Source organism: Nicrophorus vespilloides, unplaced genomic scaffold, assembly GCF_001412225.1.
Source record: "Nicrophorus vespilloides isolate i.1.1-1 unplaced genomic scaffold, Nicve_v1.0, whole genome shotgun sequence".
Lineage (NCBI taxonomy): Eukaryota > Metazoa > Arthropoda > Insecta > Coleoptera > Silphidae > Nicrophorus > Nicrophorus vespilloides.
In genome coordinates this window covers 293,392-306,982 of record NW_017097993.1, presented here as the reverse complement: position 1 = coordinate 306,982, position 13,591 = coordinate 293,392, and the positions used below count along the sequence as shown (strand labels likewise).

The 13,591-nt window shown below is 31.4% G+C and overlaps 3 protein-coding genes across 3 annotated transcripts; 2 read left to right on the top strand and 1 right to left on the bottom strand.

Annotated features, from left to right (window-relative positions):
* The first annotated feature begins 4,587 nt into the window (after positions 1 to 4,587).
* Positions 4,588 to 6,548, top strand: LOC108561482 (methyl farnesoate epoxidase-like). Its single transcript, XM_017919432.1, has 7 exons — positions 4,588 to 4,725; positions 4,783 to 5,034; positions 5,091 to 5,497; positions 5,561 to 5,669; positions 5,730 to 5,910; positions 5,957 to 6,219; positions 6,277 to 6,548. Exons 1-7 carry the CDS (start codon positions 4,641 to 4,643, stop codon positions 6,462 to 6,464), a joined length of 1,485 nt encoding a protein of 494 aa, XP_017774921.1. The 5' UTR covers positions 4,588 to 4,640; the 3' UTR covers positions 6,465 to 6,548.
* A 130-nt stretch (positions 6,549 to 6,678) lies between these two features.
* LOC108561498 (probable cytochrome P450 305a1) lies at positions 6,679 to 10,113 on the top strand. Its single transcript, XM_017919460.1, has 8 exons — positions 6,679 to 6,864; positions 7,160 to 7,263; positions 7,328 to 7,582; positions 7,634 to 8,152; positions 8,213 to 8,393; positions 8,449 to 8,566; positions 9,458 to 9,599; positions 9,912 to 10,113. Exons 2-8 carry the CDS (start codon positions 7,179 to 7,181, stop codon positions 10,088 to 10,090), a joined length of 1,479 nt encoding a protein of 492 aa, XP_017774949.1. The 5' UTR covers positions 6,679 to 6,864; positions 7,160 to 7,178; the 3' UTR covers positions 10,091 to 10,113.
* A 28-nt stretch (positions 10,114 to 10,141) lies between these two features.
* LOC108561499 (palmitoyltransferase ZDHHC3) lies at positions 10,142 to 13,532 on the bottom strand. Its single transcript, XM_017919461.1, has 4 exons — positions 13,263 to 13,532; positions 13,068 to 13,204; positions 10,587 to 10,671; positions 10,142 to 10,529 (listed from the first exon to the last, which is right to left on the bottom strand). Exons 1-4 carry the CDS (start codon positions 13,530 to 13,532, stop codon positions 10,158 to 10,160), a joined length of 864 nt encoding a protein of 287 aa, XP_017774950.1. The 3' UTR covers positions 10,142 to 10,157.
* Between the last annotated feature and the right edge of the window lie 59 nt (positions 13,533 to 13,591).

Genomic DNA, 13,591 nt, shown 5'->3' with positions numbered 1-13,591 from the left:
AAATCATTAACACTTTATTACTGTAATACGTCAATTTTTTTGCATAGGTTCGATATTACTATCATTAGTTACTCTATTATTATGTTATATAAGACAAGTTGAAAATAATTGAGAATTCATGCACTTATAAATCAATATAATATAGTATTAACAAATTTTTAAAGATTGTGATCCGCTTTTTTGAGACCCAATCTATAGCCACTTATTTCATCTCCGCTCAATATATATTTATATTTTTTTTTCGTTAAATCAATTCAATTATTAGCAAAGTTGGAATCTGTTTTCAATATTTTAAATTACACTTCTGTTGTGTCCCGGTATTCAAAATCTCTGGTCACCGAGGATTATCTCGTATTTATGGAATCTTAGTGGGATTTATGAATATTATTAATTATCACATATCAGAGTTCTTTTTATTGAGAATTCAACTATACCAGTGTTGATCCCAGAGATTAAGATTATTCTCCACTTAAGTTCTTCATCTTCTTCTCTTCCCCGATGTTAATAATTCGTAAGTTCTTTAATAAACCCATCAAGTAAGAAATTATATAATACACAAATGTATCCATTGGGAGCTGCGTAGGAGTATTATTTTGTGGAAAGGAAATCAGTTTTAACTATGTGGAAGTTATAACCGCTTCTTTATCAAAGTTTTATAATCCTACCCAAATATTTAATAACGGAACAGGGTTTGTTGTCGATATAGAGATCTTCATGTATTTGTGTATACACAAAGTTGTAAGCCTAATGAATATACATATTAATTATACAATAGATCAGTGGAATCACTCCAATCCAAGTCGCCAAAAATATTTGGGGGATTGCTGAAACGGGATGTTTTTCTATATATACCTAATCTTCTTAAGTCGCAGAATTTTTTTAAGTGCAATAGAGTTGCGCACCAAAAAGTTTGAGATACGCTGCAATAGATGATAATGAAATGGTCGGTCACGACACTGCAAATCAGAGTATTTATCAGATCCTTGGACTTATACCAAACAAGACGAATACTAAACGAAATTTTCCCATAAGAAAAAAGGAAAATGATTAATCCATTTGCCTTCTCCTCAGGATATTTTGGAAATGTGACATTAATACATGTGGCAAATATTTTCGAGTCGTATTCTAAAGAAAAGACGTATATCATGTTAGGGCACAGTGCCCAGTTGACAGTCGCCCACTTGTCCGTCGCCGAGCTTCCGCGTATCCGCTTTAGAATAAGCCAACTCGGCGACGGTCAAGTCGGCGTCGGTCAAGTCGGCGACGGATACACAAATATTTTTAAGAAACTGCTTTATTATTATAATAATAATTATTTATTTGCCAAGAAATATTATATAACATAATTTTTTAAACAACAAAAATATTAATTATAAAATTTAAAGAAAACAGTGTTTTTATAATAAAAAAAATAAGTTTATTAGCAAAAAAAATAATATAACATAAACCAATTTAGTATTAATAACAATAAATAATAATTATTATTGTTGTATTTGGTTTCGTTGACTTATTTATTATAAAACTTAATAATAAGAAATATTCTATAATGAAATTAGTTTATTAATTGTTATTATTTAATATTAATAACAATAAATTAATTTTAAGGTTTATTAAGTCAACGAAAACAAATATACATTAATAATAGACCTAGGTCGTTATATATATTTTAATTTAGTTTTTATGTTATATTATATTTTTTACTCGACAACTTGGACATTAGCCTTTTGAAATAATTGACTTTTTGATCTATGATATTTATATTATTGTCTTGAGTTTTTTATTTTGTAATTTTACTGTTTCAATAAATATTATTATTATAATAATTATAAGCGAGTTACTTAAAAATATTTTTTTGAGTATCCGTCGCCGACTTAACCGTCGCCGAGTTGGCAGGTGCCCAGTTGACCGTCGACTTGTCCGTCATCGAGCTGTCGCGTACCCTTCTAAAGCGGACGCGATAACATTGTAATAATTTCAAAGTTCACAATTTTCCCTATTTATGTATTTCCTATGTTTTGAAATATATATATTTTGTAAACACGTTTTTCTGTAATTCTTATATAGTATGTAAGTCTTATGTAAGTATATAGTATTTCTTAGTAATGATATTTTATATCAATTAAAATAACTGAAAAAGTATCTTACTTTAAATGTATAAATATGTATTAAGATATAATACGAGGTTACGGTTCTAATAAATATGGCACTTTCCGTTATTAAACAATTTATTGGTTTCCTTAAAACGTTGGCTCATCGCTGCGAGCGTTTCCCAGGAATTTCTGTAGTATTTTTAAATTTTCCGTTTCGAAGTAACAAAAAAAAGGAAAGTAAATTTGGACTAATTACCTAGATATTAGGATAGACTGTGCTGAGTAACAATTTAAGTTTACTTAACTACTATATTTTTATTTTCTCTTAATATTATTTTTAATTTCAGGAATTTCCGGGAAATTAATTTTAAATTACTTAGATCCCGGAAACAAATATATAAATAAAATATTTACCCTACCCTAAATGTACTTTATACAACTTGAAAGTATAAAGTACATTTTTCAATTTAATTTATAGAAATGATGATTTATAGTTAATATATTTTTATAGAAATTTATTATCGTGTAGAATAATTTAACTTAAATTGAATTGCGTTTTGAAATATGATGGATTATTTAGTGTATTATATTATACTGTATTTTTCTTGTTCATCAGAATGCAAAAACTGTCTCGACTTAATTGTCGACTATGTAATATTCAGGGGCGTTAAATTTGGGTACCCTGGGTTAACATTGTTTTCCCCCCTAAACTTACATTGTTTGGCCCACAAACTATATGGAAATCCCGACAATCATAATCACGATTGTATCATAATTCCGACAATATCTTTTATTATTAAAAATACTGCAATAACATTTTTGTACTTATATAATTATTTATACAATAAGATGTATAGACTAAGAGACTTCGTAAATACATAGTTGATTTTTTCTCTGCCAACTCTCCTTTTTAAATAGTTTTATTTGCTTTTTTTTTAAATAAAAATATTATTTTATTTTCCAGTTCCGGAATAATTTAAAAATTTTATTGCAGAAATTTTAATAATAAAAGATACTGTCAGGATTTTGATAAAGTCGGCATTTTGATATAGTAGGTATTTTGATACAGTCGAGATATTTTCCTATGCAATAACGAATTAATTAATATCGAGTGTATGTTTTTTTTATACTCGAAGTTTTTTTTTATTAAATTAAAAGATACTTCCCTCTTGGAAGTGCCTAGCTACATTTAGCACGTCCTGTCGACGTAAATCGCCAAACATATATCGAATATTCAGATGTGGGTGCTCCCTCGGCTGAGCCTCTACATTTTCGAAGTTAGTATCCAAAAACCAGTTTGAATTTGGAATGCCAGAGTATCGGTTTTGTTGATCTATTTGGACACTCGATAGTCGCGGACCACAGGATTTATATTTATCTGCTTCAAAATAAATGTATTATTCTTCTTGTTTGCAGAACAGGATATTTTAGATTAATTTATACAAAAAATTAAATTAAGTTATACATTTTATTTCATAAATTGTTTTAGATTTAAATTCCAAGATGTAAAAGACCTAGGATAGTATTTTTTGTATTTGTTAATTAATTTTATTATAGAATATTTCTTATTTTTAATTTATGAATCTTTACTTCACCTTGCTAAAAATGTATATTTCTTATACTTTAGTCAATAAATAATATTAATTATTATAAAAAAACTTAAACGATTACTTTTAAATAAGTAAATGGGTTTAACAAATATTCATTTGAACAATATATTGGTTACTCATCACTACGTGCGTCGATGTCTTAAATACCGAAATGTTTATCGCAATCGTATCGATACTATTTGAATGTTTTTTTTTCTTTGAACACGTACTATTTTACGAGAATTGAAAGAATGCGTTCACTGTTCATATTTAAATGCATCCGTTGCTAATATCTATACTATTTGCTGATATTAAATATTTGATTTCATTTTACTTAAATAATACAGATCAAGAAGTAAGTACGTATTAATTTTATTAAACTAAATATTTAAAGCATTTTATGTTTATTGAAACAATAAGTTTCTTTCTAATATTTTTCTGATTGATGTCATTCCGAGATTTATTTATAAAACTAAACAGTAATAAAGGTGTTAATCTCCATTGTTCACATCTTATAAAATTAGTTAAGAAAAGTTAGTTTCAATAATTCTTGAAATTTATCAAATATAAAATGTATTAAGCAATGTTTCTGATAAACGTCTTTTTTTATATCATTCGTCATACTTATATCAATATGTCCCAGACACATTACTCATTTATTTGTTAAGTATAAGATTTGTCGTTTTTATTAAGTTTACATTTTCTTTTCATTTATTCACATATCATTCGTATATTATTACTTCTATATATGTTTAAGTGTTAGCTCTGGTAAATCCTTGAGACAGAGGTAAGCAGATCGCTAGATATCATTGTGACGGTATATTTATAGATAATTATGTTGTGTAAACGTAGGTTAATTCATTCAGGTCACTCTTATTCAACCTTTTCAATAAAAAGCTTGGGTCTCCACAACCGGTACCACAATTGATTTAGCATCCACCGCGCAAGGGTCCAAACGAGAATGATTATCTTCATCTTAATTATCCTCTGTCTAGTTATACTTGCTATTTATAATGATACGAAAAAACCTAAGAATTTTCCGAATGGTAAGTTTGCATGTGATAATAAATAAAACTGTTTCAAAATTATTATTCTTTCTGTAGGTCCGAGTTGGTTACCGGTGATTGGAAACTTAAATATTTACAAGAAACTATTAGGAAGTTTGGGATTCCACCATTTGGTTTGGTGTGAATTATCGAAAAAGTATGGAAACGTGGTTGGATTGAAATTGGGCAGGAATATCGTGGTCTGCGTATTAGGGCCTGATGCTATCAAAGAGGTGATGACTAGGGAAGAATTTGATGGCCGTCCAGATGGATACTTATTCCGTCTACGTACATTTGGAAAGAGACTTGGTAGGAGATTTGATATTTTGTGAATATAATAATAATGCATTTATTGGTCCTTGCAGGCATCGTCTTTTCAGATGGCGAGTTATGGCAGAAACAGCGAAAGTTTTCAGTTAACCATTTGCGGCACTTCGGTTTTGGAAAGAAGGATATGGATATGAAAATCGAAGTGGAAACCAAAGATTTAATAGATGTCTTTAGGAAGCAATGCGATAAACCTATAGAAATGCAAACTGCATTCGATATTAGCGTCTTAAATGTGCTATGGTCCATGATGGCAGGAAATAGGTTCTCTTTGGATGATATCAGATTACAGACACTTGTGAACTGTATCCATCATACCTTCACGTTGCTTGACATATCTGGTGGAATCTTGAATCAGATGCCTGTCTTGAGACATTTTGCCCCTGATAAAACTGGTTTCAATGATGTTGTGTATGGCATAGAAAAGTTGATGGTTTTTTTGAGGGTAATGAGAAACAAAACTGTTCTATTTTAAAATATTAATATGGGAATGTTATATGTAATTAAGGAAGTTGTGGATGAACATAAGTCGACTCTTTGCTCGTCGCATTCAAGAGATTTGATAGATTCTTTTATCACGAAGATGGATCAACCGCAGAAGCATGAGAGTTTTACAGGTATTTTTAAATAATATTATAAATAAATATTGTATATTCACTTTATTCCTTTTATTTAAGATGAACAATTGTTGTCACTGTGCTTGGATCTGCTGATGGCAGGATCGGAAACGACGAGCAACACTTTAGCGTTTGCTATTTTATACATGGTAAAATATCCTGAAATCCAGAAGCGCGTTCAGGACGAAATTCACGAGGCTGTCGGAGTAAACCGTTGGCCAGTTTACGAGGATAGAATCAGGTGAATTGAAAACTATATGATCAATGTTATTAATATTTTCAAACAGAATGCCTTATACTGAGGCAGTGTTGATGGAAGTACAAAGAATAGCGAATGTCCCGCCGCTCGGAATAGCTCACCGCGCCATCCGCGATACACATTTGCAGGGTAGACACATTCCCAAGGATACCATAATACTTCCCTGCTTATACAGTATCCACATGGATAAAGATTTCTGGAAAGATCCGGAAACGTTCAGGCCGGAAAGGTTTATTGGAGAGGAAGGAAAAATAGTGATTCCTGAAAAATACTTTGCTCCTTTTGGCTACGGTATGACAGTTCTTAATTGGGCAATATTGTTGTTATTGAGTTTGGCTTTCATTGCAGGTAAACGTCGGTGTTTGGGGGAGGCTTTGGCTAAGTCAAATTTGTTCTCGTTCTTCAGTGCCATCTTGTATAACTTTGACATTCAAAAAGATCCTGAACATCCCGAGATTGATATGATAGGAAGGGACGGAGTTACTATTGCTCCAAAACCTTACCGTGTGGTCCTCCATCCGAGAGCCGACTATTGATTATTATGAAATATTTTAATGAGTATAGCAGATAATACTCACAATCACATGTACTATTTTATATCAATAAATATTTATCTTTGATATTGAATTTTATTGGATGTTCGCTTCACTGACGAATAAGAATCTAGTCATTTAGAAGCGCGCGTCGCCGCGCTAAATCGTACTGTTCATAAATAACTATTGGTGGTGGTAGTAGGAAGCGTTAATGTCCTTGGCGCGTTTTGTTTAATACAGTATCGTTAGATTTAGTAACGTGATCTCTTTTGGAAGTGTTAAATGTCGTTGATCCAAGCGTTCTAAATTATTAAACGCTAGACCGTGGTGTATACAACATCATACAATTTGTGCGCCTTCAGTTTGACTACATACAGTTTGCACACCGGTGTATATTGAGAAAGTTCGTAGATGTTTAAAATAATCAAAAATATATAATTTATAATTAAAAACAAAGATATATTATATTTATATTCATTTATAATTAAGAAAGTTTTAAACTAATTTTGTATTTTCAATTGTATCGGATAATGTCAACGTATACTTTTTAATAGAATTCTATCTTCCCCAAAAAGTACCAATCAAAAGAACTCTAAACTTCGCAAGGGTCAACATCCCCCACTGTCACAACGTGTCGTGTGTTGCCTATTTTTTTTTTGTTAATTAACGTGTTTTCCGCGCCTTACAAGTCCATTCAGTTTCAGTGCACGCGAGATCATGTCTCTCCTCGTGGTCGCAACGCTCCTGTTGCTACTCATTTATTTTTTTAAATGTATCAAGAAGCCCTACAAATATCCACCAGGTTAGCTATTAAATGTATTCTATTTTGCTTAATAATTATCAACGAAAATTATTATTAACTGTAGGTCCCGCTTTCATGCCGTTCGTTGGAAATATGCCGCAGTTGAAGAAGTTATCAAAAAAATTAGGCGGTCTTCATTTAGCTATGTCAGAGCTTGCAAAAGAACACAAAACGAATGTTCTAGGTTTGAAATTTGGAAGCGACTATATGGTTATAGTGTTTTCCTATCCTTTAATTCGCCAAGTGTTGAGAGCTGAAGAGTACGAATCCCGACCGGATTCTTTCTTCGTTCGTCTGCGTTCGATGGGCACCAAAAAGGGTAAAACCATCAATCTCTATTATTTTGATAACTTGATTACATTATAATTAGGAGTTACCTGTACCGACGGCGAATTCTGGAACATTCAACGCAACTTCGTCGTGAGGCACCTGCGGAATTTAGGCTTCGGCAGGAGCTCGATGGATGTAATGATTCTCGACGAACTCCAAGAGATGTTGGGCATCTTGGGGCAACCCACAAACGGCGAAGGTTTTTTCATGCCTCGCATTTTTTCGCCGGCAGTCATCAACATCCTCTGGGCTTTAACCGCCGGGAATCGTATATCCCGCAAGGATGCACGGTTACAGAAGCTTTTAGACCTCTTCAACCGCAGATCCAAGCTGTTCGATTTGTCCGGCGGTTTATTGACGCAGTTCCCTTTGCTTAGATTCATTGCGCCTGAAATGACCGGATACAATTTGATTGTTGAATTCAACAAAGAGTTGAAAGAGTTCTTTATGGAGACGATAAATGCTCACAAAGAAAACTGGGTCGAGGACAAAGAAGACGACCTCATTTACGCTTTCATCAGTGAAATGAGGAAAGAAAATTGCGACCCTTCATTTACAGGTTTTTAAATGTCTATATATTAAAAAAAAAGAATGTTGATCTGTAATTTGTTATTCGCAGATGATCAGTTGGTGATGATTTGTTTAGATATTTTCGTGGCAGGCGCTGAAACTACGAGTAATACTCTATCTTTTGCAATATTGATGATGATTCTACATCCGCAAATTCAGGATAAAGTTCATACTTGCTTAGATTCAGTTTTCTCTAACAAAAAGGTTCCCAGATACTTTGAACGCAACATGTAAATAAAATTACTTTTGGTATGTTAAAACGAACTAAATTTATAATCATCTTAGGGTGCCTTATGTGGAAGCGGTGCTTCTTGAAGTGGAAAGATTTTGTTACGTCGTGCCGCTCACCGGACCTCGCCGAGTTTTGACTGATACAGTTATCGATGGATACAATATACCAAAGGTATGTACACATTTTAAAAACTTATTTAACAACAACGCGCACACTTAAAAAACGTATTGATTAACCTTTAAACCAACATGTTTTTAAGTGTAGTGATTTTTTGTTCCAAAATATTATTATATAACATTTTTTATTGACCGTAGAACCGTAGTCTAAATATAAATATAATTAATTGAATTAATTTATAAATTCAAGATATATATTTATTAATTCGTAGTTGCTTTAAATTATATATTTATTTAGCTATTAAAAAAAATAGGAAAACATGATACTTGCATAAATTTTAGCATTTATATAGATATTCGTTTTTACAATCCATATTATTATTTTTATAAAAACGTACTTTGATAAAATTATCATTTTTACTATTAGATAAATAATATAATTTATGTTTGTACGTTTACAAATATATATATAAAAAAAACTAAATCTTATCTATACCAAGATGTTTACTTATCTCCGAAATAAATTTTGTGAAATTACATTAAACTTCTTATTAACGTCAATTATATGTCAACTAATGAAAGTTAAATAACTGTTGTCACGAAGAATTTGAATTGATGAACCATTAAATAAATCGTAATTAATATGCAAACAATGGGTACGCGACAAATCGGAGACATTTTAAAATCAAATTTTAACAAATTCTCTTATAATAATAACAGTGTTTACTTTACTTATTTTAGGAATTGGTAAAGGTGATAAAAACAGATGCAATATACTCTTAAAATTAATTATAATTTGGTAATATACATAAACGTGTAGTGTTTTTTTTTATATAAACATAGAAATTGTCGTTATTGCATTTTAAATGTAAATAGTAAAAATATGATTACTAGCTACATTTTTTGGAAATTTATTTTATTAATTTATGCAAACCTTTTATTGTAGAATGCAACTGTACTACTCAATAACCATTCCGTACATCACGATCCAAACATATGGGGGGATCCAGAAAATTTCAGACCGGAGCGATTCTTGGATGATAAAGGACAAATACTCAACAACGAGCATTTGATCCCATTCAACTTTGGTGAGTATATAGTTGTTCTTTCTTCTAATATTTGATTGCATCAACGTCTGATAAGTCAACAAGAGCATGCAAGGACTATATAGAATATGTACATACTGCAATATAATCTAACATTTCATTCCCGATTGCAATAGTTTGGAACTAAAAAAGTTATATGAAGTGGGCATGATTATAAAAGTTTAAAAATATTAAATCTAATTATTCAAATCTACTGCTTACGATAATTATAAATGGAATATTTATATTATACGCGTGTTGCTATTATTAATATTTTTGTTGTGGTGTCAATTAAGCGAATGTGTTGTATTTTAGGTAAAAGAAGGTGCCTGGGCGAGGTTCTAGCACGCAGCTGCATCTTCACGTTCTTTGCAGGAATAATGAATGTCTACAGAGTGAGTCTTCACGAGAACAGCCCTGAACCATCGAGCGTCCCATTGCCCGGAATCACGTTAAGCCCCAAACCTTACAGGGCTCACTTCACAAAAAGATAATACACTTAATTGTATCAATTAAAAACTAACAAACAAAAATATGATGTAATAAATAAATTAACTGAAATTAAACCGAGTAGAGAAGACTTTCGCATTTGGTCTTGGGCAGCGGTTTCGCGAATGGCGAGAACCACCCTATCGAGAATCGTCCGAACACCGACTGTATGCTTTTCCATCTGGACTTCTTCGCCCATCGCGCCTCCTCTTTTTTCAGTTGCTCGATGCCAGTTTCATCATTGCAGATCGCTTGCACTTGGGTACCTAGCATCACCATGGTGAAGATGGCAAAAAGTAATGCCTCGAAGCATAGAAATAACAGAAAGATCGCCGTCGCAGGTGGACTGTACGTCGAACATTCCTTCCAATCGTGTCTTATACATACGAGGAAGTGATTTATGGCCAGGAACAGTGAATGCAATGACATCGCGGCGATATAGAACTGCAAATTTAAATATAATTATAAGTCAAAATAACACAAGACCTTGAAGTTACTTACCGTAAATAACACGAAATACTTTTGATTATTCTCTCCCACGCAATTGTTCACCCAAGGACAATGATGGTCCATTTTTCGAATGCATCTAAACAGAATATTAATCATTCAATTTGTATTCTAGTACTACATAATCAGTGTTAGTTACTATTATTTTCGGCCATTCGCACTAATGTTTTATTCATTAAACAACGTTCTTTGTTTTTAAGAACACAATGAATATTTAATATACAGTGGAAGCTCGCTTAACGAGCATTAAACTCGATAAGAGAATTTACGTTAATCAGTTATTCAACAAACTTCAAATTACATTAGTAAAACCATTGCCAACGATGAAAATAATATCTCGAACGGTTGAAATCTAGTTTGGACCATAAATTGATCAACAACATAAACAAACTAATTTTATCCACAAATTTAAAATTATATCGGTTAGTTATATTAATATAGTTTGATTCCATTACAAAAATACTTCCAATACAAAGTGGTCCTTTAGTATGACTACTTCTTATTTTAATAAAGATAATAAACATAATTTATTGGCCAAAAATTCAAACACGAAATAATAATATAAAATAATAGTAAATCAAATAAAAAGAGAAACCTGATAAGAGGGCTATCTACTGTGAATTGGAATAGAATAGGATGAGAATTTGGATTATGAGGGATAGAGAATTTAGAAAGAGAAAATGTATTGGAATCTTGGAAATAAATTAAGGGAAAGCGATATGAATCTGTCGAGGAGAGAAACAATTTTAGAGTAAAGGAAATCATTTTGAGGGTTGAGGAGTAGGTTATTAGGATGTCGAATCTTAGTGAGGATGCGAAGGGCAGAACGTTCGGAAACGGACAGGTTTTTTTTTGGATGGAATTCTTATTTTATTTATCCTCAATTTTCTAAAATTGCTCGTCCATACAAATACTATCTGCTATCGTCTAAGTTAGTGTTTTCAACCATTTTTTTTATCTCACGATATAATATACTTGAACGCAGCACACTTAATCTTTAAACTAAAATAATTGGTCTTTAAAAAAAATCGCTGCACACCGGTCCAATATCTCTGGTCCAATACTCATATATTTTTTTGTATTATTGATTGCATCACATCTGTTAGTGAATCAATGTCATTCACACATATACTATGCGTGTAGAATATGCACATAATAAAATATTTAACATATTTAATATTCGGATTTTTTATTCATTATAAACAAGTTCTTTTTTTTTAAATATTATTTCTAAATAATCAAATTCCCATTCATAATTTATTATGAAAATATAGTATACGCATAGAAAATAGTATACAGGTAAACGTTGTTTTATGCCGGGGTTCCGCTCCTACAAAAGCCGTTGTAGGTCGAATAAAATGAACCTATATTTACAGTGAGCTAACTATAGGGTTTAGCAAAACGACGTATACCTGTACTTTTCTTAAATTTCAAATTTAATTCAATATTTAATTATTGTCTAAAAATAAAACAAAATACAATAGCCCTTTGTATCAGTTGACTTCTTTTTAAATTATATATATTTATTTTGTTTTTTTTTATTCCTGTATATGTTTTTTTTTGAACGACTGATTGATTATCAAAAAATCAATATTATTCCATTTAATTGTTATACAAATATATTTACTAGTAAAGTTTTTTTTAAATCCATTTGTGATTATTTCAACATATATTAATTAAATATATGTATAGCATATGCTTCTATTATATTATTATTGTCTAGATAATATATACAATATATATTTGTATGAATTGTAAATTATATAAACATAATCTAATTTATTTGAATAGTAGGACATATGTTATACAGTGAAATCTCGCTTAACGAGCAAAATGAATTGTAAGAAAAATAACTCGCTTAACGAGAGACGATTCGCATAACGAGTGACGATGAGAAGAGAAGTCTCGGATTGCGTGCCTACTACATCATTTTAAAACTTGTGTACACATATTATGTGTATTTTTGAGTATGTTTCACTATACAAGTATTTCATTATACGAGTAAAAATCCGGAAATTTTGAAACGGATTAAACTGGTTAAGCGAGGTTCCACCATATAACATATGTCCTATATGTTCAATCTTCTTACAAGATTTGATAAAACGTGTGGTTCATAGAACAAATACATATAGTCATCAATATTATTTCAAGAAATACTAATTTTGGGGCAGAGAAACTGCAACTCATTGTTTTTTTGATGAATGCAATAAATTATTATACCTTATATTCAATAAATATATGCATACTATGCAAATCAAGTGACAAAAAAAATATTTTAGACTTGAGAATATAGTAAATGAGAAATATATCCAATTGTACATCTATTCATCATTAGAAATTTAGTTCCAAGTGGTGACTAAAGTAGAAATTATTTCAAGGTGGACAAGTTGATTGCCAATTATGAAACATGTGCTAATTTGAATAGTTTTTTTTAATATTATCTATGAAGGTGTGTATAGAAAGAAAATAGTTTACCTTTGGCAAACTGAGCAGTGATGTGCTCTTTCTGGTTTGATGCTACAGCACTTTGGGCACTTGAATATGACTTGTCCTTCTCTGAAGCCCATTTGCTGTATCATTTCTTTTGTAGCATTGCCCTTAGGAACTGCACCCTGCAAGCAATTCCAAATTAAGTACATTCATCATATCTATACATTTTATTGATATTACAGGATCAGTAAACATTGTTCGTAAATGAGATGTGAATGCCAAAATAGCACACATCTGAAAGATGATGAAGTTTATTCCACAGTAAATTGTGTTTGTGCTCGGTAGGAGGATGATGTACATAACAACAAACTCAGCATAGAGTATTAGCAACCAGGTCATGATGGCACATATAACACCACAGATATCCCGGATGCACCATGCAGCCCCACCACAGCACCTGTTGTGCATATCCACCTCCTTCCGAAAAGCCGTGTATTCGTATTCCATCATTCTGCTGGACTGTTAATCATCTAATGCTTAAACGAAACGCACTCTCAATTGAATCTCGT

Bases quoted from the DNA above. Each gene is read 5' to 3' on its own strand.
- LOC108561482 (XM_017919432.1), top strand. From the start codon at position 4,641: ATGATTATCTTCATCTTAATTATCCTCTGTCTAGTTATACTTGCTATT. The intron at 5,035-5,090 runs GTAGGAGATTTG...TGGTCCTTGCAG, and splicing joins TACATTTGGAAAGAGACTTG to GCATCGTCTTTTCAGATGGC. The intron at 6,220-6,276 runs GTATGACAGTTC...CTTTCATTGCAG, and splicing joins CTTTGCTCCTTTTGGCTACG to GTAAACGTCGGTGTTTGGGG.
- LOC108561498 (XM_017919460.1), top strand. From the start codon at position 7,179: ATGTCTCTCCTCGTGGTCGCAACGCTCCTGTTGCTACTCATTTATTTT. The intron at 7,583-7,633 runs GTAAAACCATCA...CATTATAATTAG, and splicing joins TTCGATGGGCACCAAAAAGG to GAGTTACCTGTACCGACGGC. The intron at 8,394-8,448 runs GTAAATAAAATT...TAATCATCTTAG, and splicing joins AGATACTTTGAACGCAACAT to GGTGCCTTATGTGGAAGCGG.
- LOC108561499 (XM_017919461.1), bottom strand. From the start codon at position 13,532: ATGATGGAATACGAATACACGGCTTTTCGGAAGGAGGTGGATATGCAC. The intron at 10,672-13,067 runs GTAAACTATTTT...TATTCTGTTTAG, and splicing joins CACTGCTCAGTTTGCCAAAG to ATGCATTCGAAAAATGGACC. The intron at 10,530-10,586 runs GTAAGTAACTTC...TTAAATTTGCAG, and splicing joins AGTATTTCGTGTTATTTACG to TTCTATATCGCCGCGATGTC.